Source organism: Dendropsophus ebraccatus, chromosome 5, assembly GCF_027789765.1.
Source record: "Dendropsophus ebraccatus isolate aDenEbr1 chromosome 5, aDenEbr1.pat, whole genome shotgun sequence".
Taxonomy (NCBI): domain Eukaryota; kingdom Metazoa; phylum Chordata; class Amphibia; order Anura; family Hylidae; genus Dendropsophus; species Dendropsophus ebraccatus.
The window spans coordinates 68,096,445-68,118,975 of record NC_091458.1 but is presented as its reverse complement, the minus strand read 5'-3'; the positions used below and the strand labels follow the sequence as shown (position 1 = coordinate 68,118,975).

The following is a 22,531-nucleotide window of genomic DNA, read 5'->3' as shown; positions in this document are numbered from 1 at the left end:
TTCTCCATCATATCTCCTTATAGCTACCCATTCCAAACGGTGGAGAGAAAACTTTAGAGTGCTTCTGAGCTACAAAGCATGTGTTACTAAGTGAGAGATTAGATTATGGCCAGAAAATCTCCACTTGTCTTCAGTCTTTCATTTTGCTTTTCAGACCCTTGGCAGAAGTCAAGCTAGGAGAGGGGATTGCTCATTTGTCATATTGTAGTTTGTGAGTCTCTGCCCACCTGGTCCTTGTGCCGGCACAGCAGAATAATAGTTCTTTTGTCTGGATGATGATCTCCTGTCTAGGTCTGACTCTTAAAACTGCTGTCACAAGCCAAGATAATTCATGCTTTTTAATTGTAAAATGTTCGATTTAGAGCTCTGTGTAGGTTCTTAGAGCCCTGGGACAGTGTAAGCGAGCTCTTATCTTTTTGTGCTGCTTTAACACTTGGGGATTTTGAAATCTATATTTTGATTTGTAGTGTATAATTTAGTTTTATGTTATCTGCGTTCTATGACTTTATTATTTCCAGTCTCTTCCTTCTATCAGTAATTTTAGAAGTTCCTGCTGAGAGGATTATCCAGGGTAGAAAAAGCTGCCATAGAGAATCTCAGATCTGTAAGAAATCTTAGAATTTTGCACAATTCCTTAACTAGGCTTATAAAAAATAATACATTATTTATGAACTCTTTTTTTTCTTACGTTAGAGGATTGGTACTGGAAGTATAGTTGATTTTGTGTTGTTCCCATAACCATTTTTGATCAAGTTGAAGAAAGTTTAGAATGATGTTGAATTGTTAGGATGTTTGTCATGCACCATTACAGAGGCCTTCAGGTGCCAACATTATGCTATGGTGGGTGTTAAAGCGAATCTGTACCCACAATCTGTCCCCCCCCCAAACAACTTGTATCTTCAGATAGCTGCTTTTAAACCAAGATCTGTCCTGGGGTCCGTTCAGCAGGTGATGCAGTTCTTGTCCTGAAAAACAACTTTTAAACTTGCAGCCCTGTGTCAAAGGGCTGTGGCCTAGATTATCTGTGCCTTAACTTTGCACCACCCCTCCATCCCTCCTCCCCGCCCTCTTCATCATTAGGAATGCCCCTAGAACATTTTCTCCTGTCTTAAAATTGCACAGGTGCCTTAACGATCCAGCCCATGTGCCGTGCTGACACAGGTGATGAATAGTAGAAAATCTGCCTGGAGCATTCCTAATAAGGAGGAGGGTGGGAAGGACGGACAGAGAGGTTGTGCCAGCCTAATGCATATTGCCACGGCCGTTGGGCGCAGGGCTGCAAGTTTAAAAGTTGTTTTTTAGCACAATAACTGCATCACCTGCCAAATGGACCCCAGGACAGATCTTGGATTAAAAGCAGCTATCTGAAGGTACAAGTGGTTTGGGGGGGGGGGGTCAGATTGGCGGTACAGAGTCACTTTAAACAGTCCTAAAAGAAAAAATGTAACCTGTGTAGATTCTGTTATAGTTCTGACAACATAAACATAATCTGTTGTGGTCTCTGATGGACACTTGAGAAAATGGTTGAATTGTGTGAAGATTTTCACCTGAGCAGTGTTTTGTTTTGTTTTTTCCCCCTTTTTCACAGAAAAACTGGCCATAGAAGGTATAGTTGTGCAACGTGCTGAATGCCGACCAGCAGCCAATGACCACTATATGCAGATGAAAAGGTAAAATATTATTTAACTAAAGTTTTCATTACACTTGGGCATATTGTTCCCACCTTACTCATCTGACACAGGGTTGCAGTAAGTGCCGCTAACCATAGCTTGTTTGTTATCTGCCCTGCCTTCTCATTGCATATTCACCATGCATCTGAACAATGCTATATGCTGCCCTGTAATTATGTTATATATTTGTCCAGTTCTTTTTGTCAAAAACAGAAACGCGCACCAGCAACTTATGTATACTGCCCCCATCATATACACACTATAGATCAGGGGTGGGGAACCTCCGGCCCGCAGGCCGCATCCGGCCCCTGAGACCTCCCGATGCAGCCCACAGCTCCCCTGTGATGCGCGCCGCTCTGGAGGAGGAAGGAGCCGGCATACACAGCATCCTCCGGTGTCTGTGACAGCTGCCAGACACAGGAGGATGCTTACTATGCCGGCTTCTTCCCCAGCAGAGCTGTGCGTGTCTTCAGTCTCCTGCGGGCCGCGCGCGATGACGTCATTTCATCGCGCGCCGCCTGCAGGAGAAAGACCGGCACAGAGGACCTGGGACAGAAGAGGACATGGGCAGCGTGGGAACGGAGGTAAGGTGAGTGGGATGTTTATTTTTTTTATTTGGGGGTTAACTAGGCCACCAGGGACATGCCTGATGGGGGTTAACCAGGCCACCAGGGACATGCCTGATGGGGGCTAACTAGGCCACTAGGGATATGCCTGATGGGGGTTAACTAGGCCACCAGGGATATGCCTGATGGAGGATTAAATAAGCCACCAGGGACATGCCTGATGGGGGTTAACTAGGCCACCAGGGACATGCCTGATGGGGGTTAACTAGGCCACCAGGGACATGCCTGAGGGGGGTTAACTAGGCCACCAGGGACATGCCTGATGGGGGTTAACTAGGCCACCAGGGACATGCCTGATGGGGGTTAACTAGGCCACCAGGGACATGCCTGATGGGGGTTAACTAGGCCACCAGGGACATGCCTGATGGGGGTTAACTAGGCCACCTGGGACATGCCTGATGGGGGTTAACTAGGCCACCAGGGACATGCCTGATGGGGGTTAACTAGGCCACCTGGGACATGACTGATGGGGGTTAACTAGGCCACCAGGGACATGACTGATGGGGGTTAACTAGGCCACCTGGGACATGACTGATGGGGGTTAACTAGGCCACCTGGGACATGACTGATGGGGGTTAACTAGGCTACCAGGGACATGACTGATGGGGGTTAACTAGGCCTACCAGAGGCATCACTGGGGGGTTAACTAGGCTACCAGGGACATGACTTGGGGGTTAACTAGACTACAAGGGGCATCACTGGGGGGGTTAACTACAATAGCAGGGCATCACTGGGGGTTAACTACAATAGCAGGGGAACTAGGGGAACAATACTTTGCCTTGCCCTGGGTGCTGCAAACCCACGCTACTAACTGCCGCACACGGTATGCGGCCCTCGAATGATTTTATTAATGCCCGACTGGCCCTCGACATGGAAAAGGTTCCCCACCCCTGCTATAGATATTTGAAATGGAAAAACTGCTGTTTTCCTGGAATAAAATTTTTAAAAAGGCAAGGAAAACTCTCCCTAATGTTCTTGCAACCAATCTGAGACCTCACCCATTGTGGCATGGGATATTATTTTGCTGGTAAGTAAACAGGTGCCATGAGGGAATAAACTTGGCCAACCACAATGCTTAGACAGTCCCACTCTTCAAACACCCATCTACAAGGTTTTGCTTTCGCTGCCCCGGCCCAATGGAAATTGTAGTTGTGAAAGAACTGGAGGGACGCTGGTTTAACTCCCATGATCTAATGCATTAAGACCCAAACCTGGTTGTGGCTTCAGTGCTGCTGCAGAAACTGAGCAGATATGCACTGTGTAAAATCAGCCCAAGGCCGTTTTCACACCAGCATACTATATGCACATTATTTCATCTGTATTAAGGATGCAAGTCACGTGTCTGCCATGTTCAGGTCATCACAGTCAGGCACATTGGTGAATTCATGTTGCAGATCTGCTTTAAATTTGTGTGTTTTCTCCACTGACCTCAATGGGGAAATCAAAATGCATAATCTGCAGTATGGTGGATTTTGCTGGGTCTGCAGTAAAAGCTGCTGCCAAAAGTTTGAATTACGTTACATTTACAAATCCCAATTTCCCAGTTGGCAAAGCTGCAAGAAATCTAGACACTGGTGTGGGTTTACAGCTCTGAAATTATGAGCAGAAATTCTGCAAATTTTTCATAGAAAATTTACATAAAGATTCATAAAGTAGTTTTAAATTTCTGCATATTTTATTTTCTATAGAACCATCAGCACACTGCAGATTTTATGGCTGCTGAAATAAAACGTGAAAAACTTTTAGTTTTACTAATTTATCCCATTTTTAGTGCCCAACACTTAGAACTTTAATATGTTTAATGTGCTTGCTTTATTTTTTTTTTTAATTTTTGAAAGCCAACAATGGAATCTGCAGGTGTAATCTTACATCAGTATGCAAAAATCCTAAAGCTATGAGTCACGCCAGCAGCTCCTGAATAAATTATATACATAAGAATGACAAATATTAGTCTACGGAAAAATACACTAAAGGACAACTCCCACAAAATTTTTTTTAAGCCCCGCTCTGGCCCCCTTCCCCCACTTTCGGACCCCCGCCCGATATCACAATCATCGTGTGCGAGCAAAACTACGGCTACACTTGGTTACCAGTACCTGCACCATGTCAGTGCAACATTGTGCAGCTATTGGAAATCACAAACAGTGTTTGTTTCGCCCGCACACAATGATTGGGATAAACACCCTTTTCTTTCATCTAGCACATCTAATAGGCGTTGAAGAACATCATTATTTTACACTTCAGGCTTTTTAGAAAAAAAAAGTGATGAAAGGAAAATAAACAAACTAGTTATTTAATAAAAATTCTTAATTCAAAAACATGCTGCAGGATATAGTATATAACTGCTGGCCCATGCAGACTTGTTTGCTTCCAGACTGCCCTGTCCCCTCCGCTGTACTGGATTCCAGGCCAGCATTTTAATAAAGCAAATAAACCAAGGAAATGTCATAAATATGCAGCATGATACAGGGCTTATTATTTACACAGTGGACTGGAGGTTGCCAAAACCACTTTGGCTGCTGAAGGATGTGGCAGATCACAGGGGAGAGCTTATACTCTAGATGCCAGAGCAGGGATTAATGCCTATAGTCAGCTACTTCAAGCCAACATAAATTCCCTGGGGTTGATGGGTTTAGGAATATTTCATATTGAAAGGAAATATACAAGGGACTACATAGTAGCACTGGTTGGTTTCAGCAAATGAGTGTTATTTTCCGTGTAATAAGAAGTTACAGTTCAGTACTGTATACTGTTCTTGTTGTATCAATGCCTCACTGTTCCAGTATCTCAGCTCAGACATTCAAGAGAAGCGCACACTGTTTTCTTTCCTCTGGATAAAACTTTTTTTTTTTTTTTTTGCTGTCCAGGCATGATGAGCATATATGTTTCTATATTGAATTTGCACGTGTACATATGTTTAATGTTTGTTAAAGGGGTACTTGTTTTGGAATTAACTGGTATCAAAATAGTTTATAAAGATTTGTAAATTGTTTTTCTTTAAAAATATCAAGCCTTCCAGTACTTATCAGCTGCTGTATGCCCTGCAGGAAGTAGTATTCTTTCCAGTTTTACATGGTGCTCTCTGCTGCCACCTTTCAAAAATCAGGAAAGGTTTTCTATAGGGATTTGCTACTGCTCTGGACAGTTCCTGTAACAGACAGAGGTTATGGCAGCAGAAAGCATGGTGTCAGAACTACCTGCAGGACATACAAGAGCTGAACAGTACTGGAAGGCTAGAGGTTTTTTTTTTGTTTTGTTTTTTTTTTTAAATAGAAGTAATTAACAAATCTTTATAACTTTCTGACTCCCTCTTAATTGTTTAGTGTAAAAGGACATTTATAGTCTGTCTGCACAACTGCAAGATTTCATTTTTAATTGTAGATTGCTGCCAAAATAAAAATAGTCTAATAGTTTTCCATCAATATTGAGTCCCCTTAATAAGAGCAAGCTAAGATCTTGAAAACATAAGAAACTAAGACTGGAAGCCTATTATAACTTATTGCACAAACGTAACATTTAATTGTTAAAACCAGCATACTACTTTAACAGAAGGATAGCTATAGCTGTTATAGTACACATGTAATGCGAGTATCAAATTATATTTATAGTTTCCAATAGTATTTTAGAGATTTGAGCAGAAATTGGGTGAGCATCAAGCATCTTCTGTGCCAGACATTTCAGGGGGTGACACAAAATAATTCAATTTACAATGACAAAAGCAGAAAGCCAGCAGATGTGTGGCCCTGTAGGTAACAGCTCACCTCAAAGTGTCATCATGAAATACAATTCATTCAGCGATGCCTTTTCATCAAACACCCACAGGCTCCAGATGACAATGCTTCGACTTAGAAGGTTTCTGACTGCACATACAAGCTAGATTTCTGTATTGGACCCCTTACCGAGCAGTGTTGCTGATTGAATAGACATCAATGTTTGCGCTGGCCCAGAATTCAGTGCAGGCTAGCCAATAATCAATAGTGCATTTACCGCTCTTTGATGTGCTTCTCTATTATCTGTCTACACATGATCTTCCTGAACACCCCAGATGTCTTAAGCTAAATTAGTAATTAAGTATTTTAGTTCCAGCTGTCTCCAAACATATGTTCCTAATTGGCAGGTTTAGAGATGGGAAGATGGAGGTACAATTACTATTTACAGAACTGTGGTTGTTTAAGGGGTACTCTCAGCTTATGAACTTTTTTTGTGTTAGATACTGCTAAAGTAAGCAATTTTGTAAATCCTTTTTATTGCCAAAATAGCTCCCTTTTGCAGCAGTGCCCTATCCTCTTACCCTATAGTTGACAGCTTGCTGCCTAGGTTACCGACCACTGCCCTCTGCCCTGTAAGTATTACCTGGACTGTAGAGGTCCTTGGTGGCCGGGATCCTCGGGAACTGGTGAGTATACTTTTATGGATTTTGCATCTTCCTCTTATATCATAGACTGCTCCAGGGTTGTGGATTGTCTTTGAAGACTTCTGTGATGTCAGTGGGAGACGCATAGTAGCCAAGCTGATTCAGCTTAGCATCGCTGTGCCCCTTGTTTGTGCGAATTGAATTTCTTATTGGCCACACAAGTGTAGGACACATACTAAAGCCTGTTTTTGTAGGTTTGTAAGTTTAAGGTCAGACTCAGAGATGGGGAACCTTCAGACCTCCAGCTGTTGCAAAACTACAATTCCCATCATGCCTGGACAGCTTTGGCTGTCCAGGCATGATGGGAATTGTAGTTTTGCAACAGCTGGAGGGCCGAAGGTTCCCCATCCCTGTTTTAGGTAAAAGCAGCAAAAATTCAGTGATGGGCAGTTCTATAAATGCAAAAAACCATTCTGATTGCTAGCTCTGTTACACAAGGCCATATCTGCCTGTTCTGTGCAGTAAGGCCATAAAGCCTTGCATGTTGAATGTGTTGAAGTCACAATGGTCCAGGATATACCATTGTATGTGAAGTTTATTGTAACCAGAGGCCTTTGTAACTCGTGCTAGCACTGTGCACACACCATTGCACACCATCTTTCTCCTCCCATCTCAAGAAATTATATAAGAAAGACGCTGAAAAGACATTGTAAGTTCTTGCACTGCATATATTTTCCCAGTTTGTGCAGATCTTGTTAAGTAGATGAATCTCCAGGGGTTTAATTAGCAGCATTTCCTAATGTTTCCACATTACTGCGCTCACACATTGCACAGCTGCCTTGTCCAGTGGAGGGGACATGAATACAAGGAAGTATTTAAGACAAAGAGATCTTGGAGCCAGGTCATTGGTTGCTTACCCTATATTAAGAAAGCAAGATATTAACCAGCTTAAATTTTTGAGAGAAAATACTTGTATTTTGTTACCTTTTGTGCAAGTTATGTACTCACCAGTGACCACTATCACTGCCGAGACCTGCTGCGATCTTGAGATACAGCCGAGGAGAGAGTTCGGCAGGCAAGTCTCTAACCAGCTGTCAGATACAACTCTTTTGCTTGATGATAGTTTATAAAGCAAAGGAGTCTGGTTTTCAGGACTGCACAGCTACGCTCTCTTCCTGGCTGTGTCTCAGGGTCTCAGCAGAAACTAGGAGTGAGGAGGTGTTATGGCTTGCAGCAATTCTAGCGCTTATTATACGCATTTTTGACACTTTGCACAGGAGAGAAAAAAAAACATTTTTATATTTTATGGAAGCACAGACTGTTATATGAATAGGTACCATTCAAGACAAGGATGTGTTTTAGGGCAAAGTTAGTGCAAAACATACCAATCTGTCCCCAAACAAGCACAGACAGTTTGGGAGGATTCCCTTTTTGAAAGGCTATGTTCACATTACACTTTAACTTTGTTTGGCATGCCATCTACATGACAGGAGCCTCAAGAGTGTTGTTCTGGCATTCACAGGTGCAGATATGTCACTATGGAATCTTTAGTGCTATTTTATGCTTTGGCATCCTACAAATTGTACATTGCTGGTTCTTTACTTCCATGGCACTTAATGGGTGACATGCCTATGCAATAGCAGATATCAGAGGCATTCTTCTGCAAATACTTTTCTGATGGAGGGGTGACTACTAAATGGTGTTTGTCTTACAAATTTACTATCGCTGAATTGGATGGTGTGTGGCTGACATTAGAGAAGTTTATGATTTTAGAACATGTAGGTGAAAGAAGAGGAGGAATACTACTGGTACACAAAGGATAAGATGGGAGATGATATATAGAAGGCTTGTAATAATAATAATAATAATAATATTTATTTGTATAGCGCCAACAGATTCCGCAGCGCTTATTTGAATATATAAATACATTACAGGTTATATATTAAATTATACAATGAATAAATTACAATAACAAATTAGTGACCTGCTCTCAAGAGCTTACAGACTAGGATGACTGGGAGTAACACGAGAGGCAACAAGTGCTATATTTGTCAATGTTCCAGTCATTGTACCTGGAATCTCTAAGTGCCTATAGGCGGCTGGGCAAGCCAGTCACATTCCATTTTCTAAGCTCAGATAACAAGGACAGTGTACCTAGCACCAAAGAAGTTATAGAGAGGGGATAGCAAAGGGAGACGAGATTACGAAATGTTATAAGCACGCCTGAAGAGATGGGTCTTCAGGGTGCGCTTGAAACTGGGGATGTTGGAAATAAGTCTGAGGTCTTTGGGTAAAGAGTTCCAGAGAACTGGTGCAGCACGAGAGAAGTCTTGGAGGCGGGAATGAGAAGTTCTCATTAAAGAAGAGGTTAGTGTAAGGTCATTAGCAGAACGCAGAGCACGGGAAGGATGATAGGTGGAGATGAGGGAGGAGATGTATGGAGGGGCAGAGTTGTGGAGAGCTTTATGGGTGAGGGTGAGGAGTTTGAACTGTGTTCTATATTTAATGGGTAACCAGTGCAGTGACTGGCACAGAAGGGAGACGTCGGTATAGCGGCTGGAGAGGAAGATTAGCCTGGCTGCTGCGTTCAGGTAGACTGGAGAGGGGGGAGCTTAGAGAAAGGAAGACCGATTAGTAGGGAGTTACAGTAGTCAAGACGGGAATGGATCAGGGCGACAGTAAGAGTCTGAGCGGTGTCAGTGGTGAGAAATGGGCGGATTCTGGAGATTTTTTTGAGATGACAGGAGCGTGTAAGAGCTTGGATATAGGGAGTGAAGGATAGGTCAGAGTCTAGCATGACCCCCAGACATCGAGCTTGATGCACAGGAGTTATGCTAGTACCACAGACTGAGAGGGAGATGTCGGGTTTAGGTTTGTTAGAGGGAGGAAATACAAGAAGTTCAGTTTTAGAGAGATTAAGTTTGAGGAACAGAGAGGTCATAGTGTTAGAGAGAGCAGATAGGCAGTCACTTGTATTTTGCAGGAAGCATGGGAGATGTCGTGGGAGGAGGTATATAACTGGGTGTCATCAGCATAGAGATGGTATTGCAGGCCAAACCTGCTGATTGTCTGTCCGATGGGGGCTGTATAGAAGGAGAAGAGGAGGGGACCCAGGACTGACCCCTGGGGAACCCCAACAGTAAGAGGTAAGGGAGAAGAAGCAGAGCCAGAGAAGGTCAAGAAGTAATCTCCTGCCAGACACATGGCGGCTGCTTATTTCCTCTGAGAACAAAATAATTGGGCGTTTTTGAAATTCCACATGCCATTGGGGAGAGTAGGAACACTGACAAACACATTAAATGGTAAGCCGGCTCTGCTAAATTTGGCAAGCTTTTTTGACCTTTTGGCACCTCTGGAATTGACAGAGCTACAGTGTAAAGACCAAGCGTTAACATTTGAGCAAAAAATAGCATTGCAAGGATATATATAATTCCCCCCCCCCCCCCCCTTTATTTTACTTGGAAAAAATTATATTAAAGTAGAAAATTATAAAATTATATATCTATACATATACAAACACACATATATATTTATTATTCACACACACATATATTTATTATACACACAAAAACACAAACAACCACACACACACACACACACACACACACACACATTTTCTTCGTTTTGGATGAGATCACCCTTGTACACCTTCATACGTCAATCAAATTTATTCTTAGCTGTAGAAGCAGTCCATCAAAAGATGGGAAGCCTTGTATGTCCCACAAACCACTTATTTCATCATCTTTTTCCTGATTGAGATGTATCAATGGTGCCCTCTTGTTAGTTGATGTGCCCCACCATTTAACACTTTAACCCATCCTTTTTTCTTTCCAAGCAGGGAGCGGTATTGTGTTAATCCACCATCCTGGTCAGGGTTAATGGCCATGACCTTTGCTGATTCAGAAGCTGGCCCACATTAAACCCTTCATGATACACCATACACATCATTTCCATCTTTTCCATTTGTCTAGCACCCGTAGCCCTGGCAGTTTAATGACTTTGAGCAAAACCTCCATAATCTAGTGCAGAATGAATTTAATAAGCATAAAAAGTGCAGGCTGCCTACAACGCCAATATCTGAAATTCATGTTTTTTTTTTTTAAATAATAAATTTAAGTTAATTGTCTTCTATTATTCACATTTATTATATTTTATGCTTCCCTGCTTTCCTACAATGAGCCCTGTGCTAGCGCTTTAACTTCTTAGAAGGTGAAAATTAGAAAGTTACCATTACATTTGCTCCATTTTCTGTTCCTTTCTATAAAGCAGTCTTTGCTTTTCGTTATAGATTTTTGTATAATTTTCTCTTATGTCTATTTTTATATCTTCGATCATACCCAGTTGAGTTCCAGTCTCCTGCTATTAGGAGTTCCTCTGAGCCATCCCGCTTTTTGATGAAGCCGGAATTGATGATGGCAGCGTTATAAAGCTTTTATCAGCCACCTGCCACATCTATTTCATCCACACATTTGTGGTACAAATCCTTTTATAAAAAAGTCTGTTGTAACATGAATGATATTGAGGCCTGCTGGTAGCCATGAAGAGGCTTTACTTGCCACAAGTTACAGATCTAGTGAAAGAATATGGATATGAGAGGTTAAAGCAAAATCTTCAGCAGCTACTTACATAGAAAGAAGTATAACACAGTATAGTTTATAGAGAAAACATCTGAGTGCGTGCTTACCCAGATCCAGAAAAGCACACCAGGTGAACATGGATATGCTACTTTATTAGAGTTTGTAAGTGTTCATGCATTTCATAAAAATCTGTAGAACCAGTGGATTCAGTTTTTAATCATATGTAGAAGACTATACAGTATGTTAGTATACTAGGAATGCTCATGAAACTATAAATGTGGTGAGTGAATATTCAAAGCCTCTTTAGGTAGTTCCATTAGATCAGAATATATTGCACAATATTAAAAAGGTGGATGCCATGATGGAAGCCAAAACGGCCATCATAGATTCGGATATAATGTTGGTCTTAGTTGGTAGTTAGCAAGTTATAGTAAAAATTTGATACTACACACAAATTTTTTTTTTTTTTGGGGGGGGGGGGGGGCATAAGGCTCTGTTCATACTTATGCGCTGTTTTTTGTGAAAGAAGTACAGTTTTCAGTGTCCTGTTTGCTCATTGTGGCTTTGAGGGCAGTTTCTGCTTTTCATGTAAAGAGACTCTGTCAGTAGGTTTATGCGGTCCTGACAATCTCAGGATAGCATAAAACTAGTGACAGAGAAGCTGAACAGAATGATGTATCACTTACATTGTTCTGTGCAGCTGATTCAGAGAGATCCTCCTGAACAACATAGGCAATAAGTAGTCCTCTCCATTATGTGCATGAGCCCAGTAGTCCTGGATATTCATGAGAAACAGAACTCATGAACAGAGGCAGTTACCTATCCATGCTGTGTATGGGCAGTCAACTGTCAATCAGCAGCTGGAGGGTGGGGGTGGGGGTGGAGGGAGGAATGTGGCAAGAATCCTTTTCTCCTGCATATAAGGAGAACGGCTGAACAGAATTATGTAAGTAATACTCTGATCTGTTCAGTATTTCTGTCACTAGTTTATGCTGCCTTATTTAAGGTGGAATAAACCTAGTGACAAATTCCCTTTTACGGTCATATATATATATATATATATATATATATATATATATATATAAATATATAGGGAATTTTGGAAACAAAAATAAGTGGGTTGTGTGCGATACAACCAAATCCTCCTCATTATTCATTTTCTCTTTATTTTAATGTATTATCTATACTATTAGTCTGGGTCTGCCTGCAATTAAATCACTCCGTAATGGCTTTCCTGACTGCGGGCAGATCTTGCAGAGGTATAGCATACAGATTAGAATTTCTCAAAGAGACCTGACTTGAACTTCCATTCTGTCAAGGTACTTGGTTTTTGGGTGCTTGATATTAACATGTAAATGATGTGAGTAATCGTATTGATTAGCAGTTTAGAGAAGAATACTGTATATAAGAAGGGAACGGTTTGTATTTGCCAGTTTTTAAACAAAGTGTGTCTGGTCGATTTTTCTGCATCTTTTAATAAATGTAAAACAACTTACTCCAGTGCAGATTGGCTAAAGACCAGTGTGTAAATCTGCCCCACTTTGTATACCAGCTGAAGTCAGTGTAAACTCACATAATTCTGCATTTTTGTTTCAGGCGACAGATTGAAGAATCTTCCAAACCGAAGAGACAGTCTCAGCAGATTGAAAAAGCTGTGACAACAAATTACAAACCAGTGTCCAACCATCAAAGCAATGTAAGTAGTCTTTCATTATTCCTTATTCTGTGACCGGCCTAAAAGCCCTATTACACACACAGATTTATCTGACAGATCATTGAAGCCAAAGCCAGGAACAGACTATTAAAAAAAAAAAAAATCTACTGCACGGAGGCTTTGAAGACAGGGACCATGCGCACAAGGGTACACACACCTATACTACACTGTCAGCACCTTGGGTATGACAGGTTTTTAAAAACAAAGCCAGAAACAGACTATAAACAGAGATCAGGTCATAAAGGAAAGACTTTCTCCTCTTATCAAATCCATTCCTGGCTTTGGCTTCAAGAATCTGTCAGATAAATCTCCCTATGATAGGGCCTTTAGCCATTGATTGGCTAAGTGGGCATTGCCTGTATGTTGGGATGAAAATTACACATGTTTCAATGCATTTATGCCACTCTCTCAAGTACATTGATAGATCTACGCCAGTGTCTTCCAGCAGTATGCAAATTGCATTAAAAAAAAAAAAAATAATCCAGTGTTTTTTCCGTGACTTTACATCCTGACATGGACTTCTGTTCTGAGTTTGGAGACTTCTTAGGTGGTAGACTGTAGAATATAAGGACCCATATTCATTCAAGGCCACTCTCTTAGGGAGCCTACCTACTATTAGCTTGTAGGGTTGTAAAATCTATAGAAAGAGCTCACTTTGTGCTTTTATTTGTACAGTGGTACCTTGGTTTAAGAGCGTTTTGGTTTAAGAACTACCAGTTTTTCAAAATTGTGACTTGGTTTAAGAGCATTGCTTTGGTTTAAGAGCTCCATGTTCTGGGTGGGAGCGCGAGTGGAGGAGGGGCATGGTCTGCATAGCGGGGTCTACAGCACTGTACTCTGACCCAGGAAGTCTCCCTCACCTTCCAAATCATAGCAGATCCACTTCAGGCTGGGGCTTACATCAGGGGACAGGACTGTGGGGGTAATCTCTCCATAGCTGTAACCCCTCTCTCCCCGAACAGAGAGAGCTGCATGTATGTGCCCACATCTGCCCTGCTTATTCCTTCATGCTCCCTGCAGTCTCTCTCAGCTCTTGTGTTTCCCATCCTCTCCATTACTGTACAGTAGTTTATGATATCACATATTCTGCTGTTTCTTAATCTTTGTTTCATCTGTTTTACATGTAATTCAGAAAAATAAATCATTATTTTTGGGGTGTGGAACCAATTGTCTGCACTTCTATGATTTCTTATGGGAAAATTTGCTTTGGTTTAAGAGCAGATTTGGATTACAAGCACGGTCCCGGAACGAATTATGCTCGTAATCCAAGGCACCACTGTATAAGCAAGCACCTTGATTATGTGTCTGCGGTATGAATTTACTTTATAAAACTGTGAGCTTTCTTTTGACAGTAATGAATTATGACATTATAGGGAACCACATATTACCCTGGAGGCTGCAAAAATTCTGCCTCCTGTTTGGCTGGTAGGAGATGAACATAATGAAATGAGACAGTCAGTGGCCTCAGCAGCCCTGGAGTCTATTCCTCCAGTCTAATGACTATTCGTAAGATAACACGAGGGCTGCATTGCTGTATATAATGGCTTTACTTTCTCCCACTGTGCTCAAAGGCTTTATAATTAGTTTAATCATTTTTTGGCAAACCGGATGCCAATATAAAACTGTACTGAGGTCTGTAGATTCCCTTTATGATTTATTAACAAAGTCTATTGTTGGTTGTTCAGCTCTTACGCAAACTGCGTGGCTTGAAAGCTTCAATTGTATTTGCTTAAAACCACAAATATGGAACTCACAGAAGTTCTTAAGATGTGTGGGTATGTTTTATTTACATGAAGGGCTTTTCAAACCCTATATAATTTTATTATGGCATACTGTTTTTATTGTTGTGTCGGGCCTGCCAATTTAGTTTTCATGTAGCATGAATGGCAGGGCTGCCTGGCATGAATAGTGCAGTATATGGAACGGAGAGTGTAATAGTCACCTGTGGACCAAAGGTGTAATGTTTCTTCTTGTGGACAGAGTCATAAAGTCATGTGGGTTATTCATGCTCCACTGAGAATTCTGGGATAAAGCAGTGCAGCTCTCTGACACCACCATTTTTGGTGGTAGCTTTCCCTTAAAGTCAATTGGAAGCCTTAAAACAAATCTCTTCATAACTAAGAATTACGGTTTATAGATGTCTGTGTTGCCCCCATCAGTTCAGAGCGGGTCCTATTTGGCTGCAGAGGGGCCTATAGAAATGGGCCAAAATGGGTAATGTTTTTCGAGAAGAGCTTCATGAAGACACGTGGGGATTTATAGACCATGTATGCTACACTAAAATTCTGGGAGGAAGGATATGTTCTAAGTAAAATTTCCAGCACTGAAAGTTACCTCCAAAAGGTGGCGTCCGAGGGATATCTCGCAGATCCTTTTCCCCATAATGTTGACTGAATAATTTAGCCTCTGTCATGTGCTTCAGCCTCAGATTTTAATATATGAATAAGTTTGTTCTGCTTGAGTATTTCAAGTATTTATTGTTGGCTACAGTCCAGCAGTTTGGAGAACATGAGATGAATAATCTGGTTTTCAGGTAGAAGATCTGCAGTGGGCTATGCATCCGCAGCTGTGACTATCTGCTGAGCTCTTAGAGGTGACATTGTGCGCGATGTTGAAACATTTCATCTTGCTTAGATTAGATTTCCTGCGAGTTGATCTTTTGCTTTCATATCAATTCTCTCTCCAGCTGTCTAATGATGGTATGCCAAGAAATATCCTTTATTCTCGTTTATTATTTGGAAATTCAGCAATTGCTGTAATTGCACTATGTGGCAATAGTCAAAATGCAATCATTGTAATTTGGAATCACAAGAATCTTGTCTATGGTCCTGTGTCCTATAATAGGTGGTGGCTATTGCTTGACATCTGTGCAGTACAGACACTTTGGTTTGGTTTTAGTGCTGACAGGGACAAAATAATTTTATTTTTGAAAGAAAGATGCTAGAGCGTGTGAAATGAATAAAGCAAAAAAACTATAATTTACACACCCAGTCACTCCTTGGGCAGCTGTAATCAGTTAGGCGTAGTGTAGCCAGTGATCTGTATAACATTTCTTATTTCCAGTCTTTGGCCACTTCTTTGACTAGGCTCTGTAAGTTAAAGGGTTTTTTCAGGATCAGAAAAAACGTCATTCAAGCTGAGGGTCCATTCACACATTCACAGGATCTGCAGCAGATTTGATGTCAAATATTTGATGCTGCAGATATCAATGTTACTAAATGATGAAACACAGCATCAGATCTGCTGCAGATCCTGTATGTGTGAATGGACCCTGAGGCCTAGACTGGTGCATTTCTGGAAGAAAACAACCATGTTTTTCGTAGGGGCCTTTTTAGATGCTGTGCAGTGCTTTTACAAGACGTGATTAATCGTGCGGCCATTTAAATGCATTATCTGCTCTAATGTTTGCGTTACTGGGTGGAGGCAGCATGACTACATATATTAGACCTATTAGAGCTATTAAATGTGCAAACTTTAGTTGGTTTGACATGATAGATGTATAAAGCTATTGTTTACTCTGTTAGAAATTGTTAAAAATCAAATCCGGTCAGTATGTGCTGCCAGTGTTCATTAATATTTATTTGCTGTTTTTCTTGAAGGGGCTCTGCAAAGACTAATTTCTAAGCCCCTCAAGATTACAGCATCGCAAGTAAAATGAGATCAAAAGTTCAATTCACATAAAATGCTTTGCCTTGTTTCTCTCTCCGCAGTGTAATTTAAGCTCCTACGTTTCTAGTTTCACACACTCTACTCCTATCATTGGGACTGGTTGTGTAGAGCCACCTTTGTGACATGACATGTCCAGTTGTAACAAATGTAACTTATGGTGTGTTCACACAGAGAGATTTATCTGACAGACTTTTAACCCCTTAACAACCAGGAGGGCGTAAATGTACACCCTGCCGGGGGTTCTGCGCTATGAAGTGAGCTCAGGAACTGAGCTCCCTTTAAAGCGGGTGAGGACCGACTGCTATAAGTAGCCAGGCCATCACCCTCAATGAGGGCACGATCGTGGCGGCTGGCCATTAACCCCTTAAACACCGCTACCACAGCATTTAAGTGTAAGTGACTGGAGCATCTCCTGTCACTTACCATTCGGATCCCCTACAGCGTGTCTGCGGGGGTCTTAATCTCATGGCTTGACTCTCAGAGGTATGCTGCTTACCTCCGTGCAGTCTGATCTTCTGTCTTCTGATAGAGCCTGCCTGTGGCAGACATTATCAGAAGATCACAGATGGCACTTATACCTGCTATGCTATGGCATAGCAGGAATCAATATTAGCAATCAAACGTATGTATGTGAAAGTCCCATAGGGGGACTTAAACTGTAATAAAATCAATAAATGTTTTTAAAAATCCCCCAAATGCCCCTTCCCATTTTATAAATAAAACACATAAAAGTAATAAATAAACATATTATATGTCATAACGTGCCTAATTGTCCGATCTATTAAAATAAAACAATATTATTACCGCACGGTGAACAAATAGTGGTAAAAAAAAGCCAGGATCGCAGGTTTTTTTATTACGTTTTATATATATATAAAAAAAAAATAAATAAAATGTGATCAATAAATCTGATCTAAATAAATATACTAATTAAACTAGATGTACTAATAAAAACTAGAGTTCATGGCGCAAAAAATTACGCCCCATACAGCCCTGTTGGGAAAAAAAAAACGCTATAGGAGTTACAATAGGGCCATTTTAAACATACTTATTTGCAAAAGTTTTACTGTTAATAACAATAGTAAAACATTAGAGAAGCTATGTAAATATGCATATTGCTGTATTCAGACTGACCTATAGAATAAAGATAAAATGTCCGTATTACTGTACAGTGCATTTCGTAAACATTGAACCCCCCAACTTTGTGTAATTGCATTATTTGTCCCGAATTCACCCCATAAGTGATATTTTGGGGATTCCATCATTAATTTTATGGTAGATTGAAAGGCTGCACTACAAAGTACACCTGTTCCTGAAAAAAACAAGACCTCATATGGCCCTGTAGATGGAAAAATAAGAGTTATAGCTTTTAGAAGGTGAGGAGAAAAAAACGCAAAAAATTTAAATAGTTGCGGTCCTTAAGGCCATTTTAGGCTCAGTCCTTAAGGGGTTAAGGCCAAAGCCAGGAAGTGATTTGAAAAGAGGAGAAATGTCAGTCTTTCTTTTATGACCTGTTCCATTAAAGGGCTGATTCACACTACGGAAAACAGGTGGGCGGGGGTTCCTTTCACAATTTCCGCCTGTTTTCCATAGTGTGAACTGGCCCTAATAGCTGGAATTGTGTTCAGTGCTGCTATATTCTATTTAGTAACATAAAGTGTACACCCAATAGACCAGTTAGTAAAAGAAGTCTGTAATTTTATTTTCCATTACTTATATAGCACCCAACATATGCTGCAGTGGTGTACAGATTGTCGTCTGTTTCATCAGACCCATGGTTCACAGCTAAGTTCTCTATCTTGGACACGCACTGTGGTATATTTTAAGTTTCTGCACCATGGAAAAAAAGAAGAAATACGCAGGGGAAAGCCATGCCTTAATATACAAATTCCTTCCAGATTTTATCCTTAGTCATTCAGAGTTACAAGTCAACATTGCTAACCATTATTTTTACTTTCCCTATGCATTTGGCCCTAGTTTGGGGTAGAGAGAATACTGTAAATAGATTGTGTTGTGGATAGAGAGAATTTCTCTTATAATGTTGGGGTACTAATATATTCCCCCCCCCCCCCCCCCCCGACACGGCCAGACTTGATTCTTATAGAAAGGATATTGTTACACTAGGGGCGCTGGGCCCTCCTCTACTTCATAAAGCAAAACAAAAAAATTCAGTAAGCAAATGGGTACATTTGCTTTAACAGCAAGTCATGTTTTGAAGAATAAGTTTTATTCCTGTGATCCCCTACTTCTACTTTAAAATTACAATATTTGAAATCTCGGTCTAGAACAGAAGACACATCCACCAGGCTGGAAGAACTAGTGTGCAGTCTTTTCTTCTGAAGGAGCTTGGAGTGATGCCATGAGAACACAGAACACATTTGCAAGGAGCTAATATTTAATCCATTTATTCTCATGAGGTCATTCCATTAAATACATTTCCACAAACTTGATTAAAGATTTGAGGAGAGGAAGAGTCGATTATTGGGCATAAGCCAGAATAGGAGCTTATCATCCTTATTAGTATATCCTGCTTTTCACTATTATAACTTGATTCCTCTCTGAGAGATCTGCATCTTCAGCACTTGATGGCTCAATGTACTTACTGTAAAAAGGCAGATGACCCGTGGTCAGTTAAAAATCAGGCCCTGATTTACCAACCTCCTCACCACCACCATCATGCTCATACTACCTCCTGAGAAGTCACACCCTTTTAGAAATACCTGACTATTAAAGGACAACTCCCACGTTTTTTTTTTTTTTGTTTTCCTCTTAACTAATACACATTAGAAAGTAATATAACTTTGTAATGTGTGTTAGTCACCTGTCTGGAGCCGCTCCGCCTCTTTTCCTCCCCGAAAAGAAAAAAAAAAACTATACTTACACAATTGCTGTCGACCCCGTCCTCTTCTCCCGCCATCATTTTGTGACTATGTCGTCACAAACGGGGGGGCGGGCCTGATCTTTCTGCTTCCCCGTCTTCCTTTAGAATGAATGGAAGCGAAAAGGCTGCCGGTGCGCATGTGCAGCAGCAGCCTTTTCATTGGCTGGAATGCATCACATGGCTTCCAGCTTGCCCAGCTCTGATTGGCTGAGCAAGCTGGAAGCCATGTGAGGCGATCCAGCCAATGAAAAGGCTGACGGTGCGCATTGGCAGCCTTTTCGCTCTCGTTCATGCCATGGGAACCCGGAACTAAAGAAGAACTGAAGACGCGGACGGGGGTTGACGGGAACCACGGGTGGCAGAATCAAACTCTGACTCTTGACCACAGCTGCTTCTGTGTACAGATGTTTTTTGTATTCAGATATGATCAAGAAAATGGTAGACCACAACAAACCCATTAACCCTTTCCTTTTATATCCTCCTGGAAAAGTAAGACTAAATTGCCAACTGGGTATTACCAGCTGGTAGCAGGTCCATTTACTAAAACAGACAGGTCAGGGGGGCGACGTGTCCTCTGTGATTGCAACTTTTTTTTTTTTTTAAATTGCAAAATAGTGAAAGGGGTAACCACTAAAATTCAGCCCTCTGTGGTGGACGTAGTTTACAATGGTGCCCTTCTAAGTTTATAAAATTCAGTCTCGCTAGAACAGCTGCGTATAGAGAAACGTTGAGCTGCCGTTTTTTGTTGGTGAAAATGTAATTAGTATGTATGAGATCTCACAGAAGACTCCCTCTCATTAATAGAAGCTTCTCTTTAAGGAGCTCTGCTACATCAGTGCTTTCTCAGAATTACTTGTAAATGCCAGCCAGGTAGGCAAATTGGCTGAAGATAAAGTTCAATGAATCTGACAGTTGTCTGATAACTTCTAGCGGCCTAATGTGGTGATCCTTATTGTCTCAGTCGTGCATCCCCAATTAGCTTTGAAGCTTCCTCTGTGGCTGGCTGCGGGATGGTGATGTATTCCTTTTGCATACAAAAGATGTCATTTTATCCAAGTGTTGCTAAGTGGCGCTTAGCAGGACACTTATGAACGTGCCCACTTTAAATGTGTTCTCCACATGGTAAATTGGCTCACACTAACTCCATTTAGTTGATTGATATCTGCATTAGATAGTTGTCACCTTTTTCTGCCTAATGTTAATGATTTACAAACACAATCACATTCACACTAATATATTCCTCCATGTAGGCGACAGAAGTTCTATTTTCATATTTGGGAATTTTCTCTTCTGATGTTCTCTTTAGCTTCTGGCTGTCAGGCAGCGGGTGCCAGTTTTCTACAATTAGCAGTCCTATTTGTTTTTACAGTCTGCCCTATAATGTAATAATAACAGAGCCTCCAAGCAATGCAAATACGGCGTAGGTTAGTAATATACTGTCATTTGCTGTGATAAGTAACTGGATGATATCACTTGTGACAACGCAGATATTGTTCCTCAAGTTGCGTTTTATTGAGATGCAATATACATAATACTGAAACACAATTACATCTACCAATGTGTGATAGATAGAGATGAGTGAACTTGTAGTAAGTTCGGGTTTGCCTATGGCTGTATTCATCTTCTCCAGGCAGCTCTAGGGCTGCAGCCAACTTCTCCAGGCAGCTCTAGGGCTGCAGCCACCTTCTCCAGGCAGCTCTAGGGCTGCAGCCAACGTCTCCAGGCAGCTCTAGGGCTGCAGCCATCTTCTCCAGGCAGCTCTAGGGCTGCAGCCATCTTCTCCAGCCAGCTCTAGGGCTGCAGCCACCTTCTCCAGGCAGCTCTAGGGCTGCAGCCATCTTCTCCAGGCAGCTCTAGGGCTGCAGCCACCTTCTCCAGGCAGCTCTAGGGCTGCAGCCAACGTCTCCAGGCAGCTCTAGGGCTGCAGCCAACGTCTCCAGGCAGCTCTAGGGCTGCAGCCAACGTCTCTAGGCAGCTCTAGGGCTGCAGCCAACGTCTCCAGGCAGCTCTAGGGCTGCAGCCAACGTCTCCAGGCAGCTCTAGGGCTGCAGCCATCTTCTCCAGGCAGTGGGATTCAATGGCTGAGTAATTAGTTTTGGGTAAACCTACACTTACTGTAAGTTTGCTCATCTCTAGCGATAAAAGACAAATCTAGTTTATAAAATATTATTCTACTTATCTGCCATCTCTATGGTTTCCTCTAATAGTTATGTTATGTTTTGATCATAAGTAATATTGGCCCTAATCAGTGATCGGTTATCATTATTGGTGGCACTGTCAGTATAGGGACATTCACATACATTGAGGCCACCCAATACTCATCATCTCACGCAATATTAAAGATCATTGTAGAAACCATTTGGGAGGCCATTTTTCTGTGACTGGTGCAGCTCTTTGGTGCTTGGTACTGCAAAATGATCATTTCCCTGTTTTCCCCATAAAATGTAGACTTTTGACTTGGAATTGGCATAAAATATATGCTGACGGAATTTTTGCGGTGGTATGTAGTTGAGCCCTTGGCTCTTCATGTATGAAATACATCTCAAAGACATGATGTCCATAATGCCAAAGTCTACTAGTCATGTTTCCAACAGCGTTTTATTTTCTCTGAGCATCTGGTACTTGTGCTGTCCAGTCTTTACCTTACCCGGATTCTGTATACTGATAACATTGCATTCCTTTTGTCTTGAGTGATGCCAATGGTTTACGAGAGCAGTGGCCATCCACTCACTGCTGTAATACTGAGCATTATGCCTTATGTGGGATTCAAGCTATTTGCCAGAACATGAATGTATTGTTTCCATTAATAGACATTGCCCTTAACCCACAATGGATGAGCCACATATCTCAGGTTTCCTAGCTGTCACTGTGTATCATACGCAAATAACATGGCAGATATTGGGTTTAAGATGAAATGTCACCACATTAATCATATTTCATCAGTACAGTGTATATTTTACAATTTAGAAAAATAGACAATGTGTAAGGAGGAATGCGTTTGAGTCATTTTTCTGAGAGGTGGCACTGCAGGGATATATAC

At 41.4% G+C, this 22,531-nt stretch overlaps 1 protein-coding gene across 2 annotated transcripts in view; it reads left to right on the top strand.

Annotated features, from left to right (window-relative positions):
- GTF2F2 (general transcription factor IIF subunit 2) overlaps positions 1 to 22,531 on the top strand; it is a 122,671-nt gene that overhangs the window by 77,324 nt on the left and 22,816 nt on the right. For both annotated transcript variants that reach the window (XM_069970530.1, XM_069970529.1), the window contains 2 exons: positions 1,589 to 1,670; positions 12,824 to 12,923. In XM_069970530.1, coding sequence (XP_069826631.1) covers positions 1,589 to 1,670; positions 12,824 to 12,923 — 182 coding nt within the window. The remainder of the gene's footprint in view (positions 1 to 1,588; positions 1,671 to 12,823; positions 12,924 to 22,531) is intronic.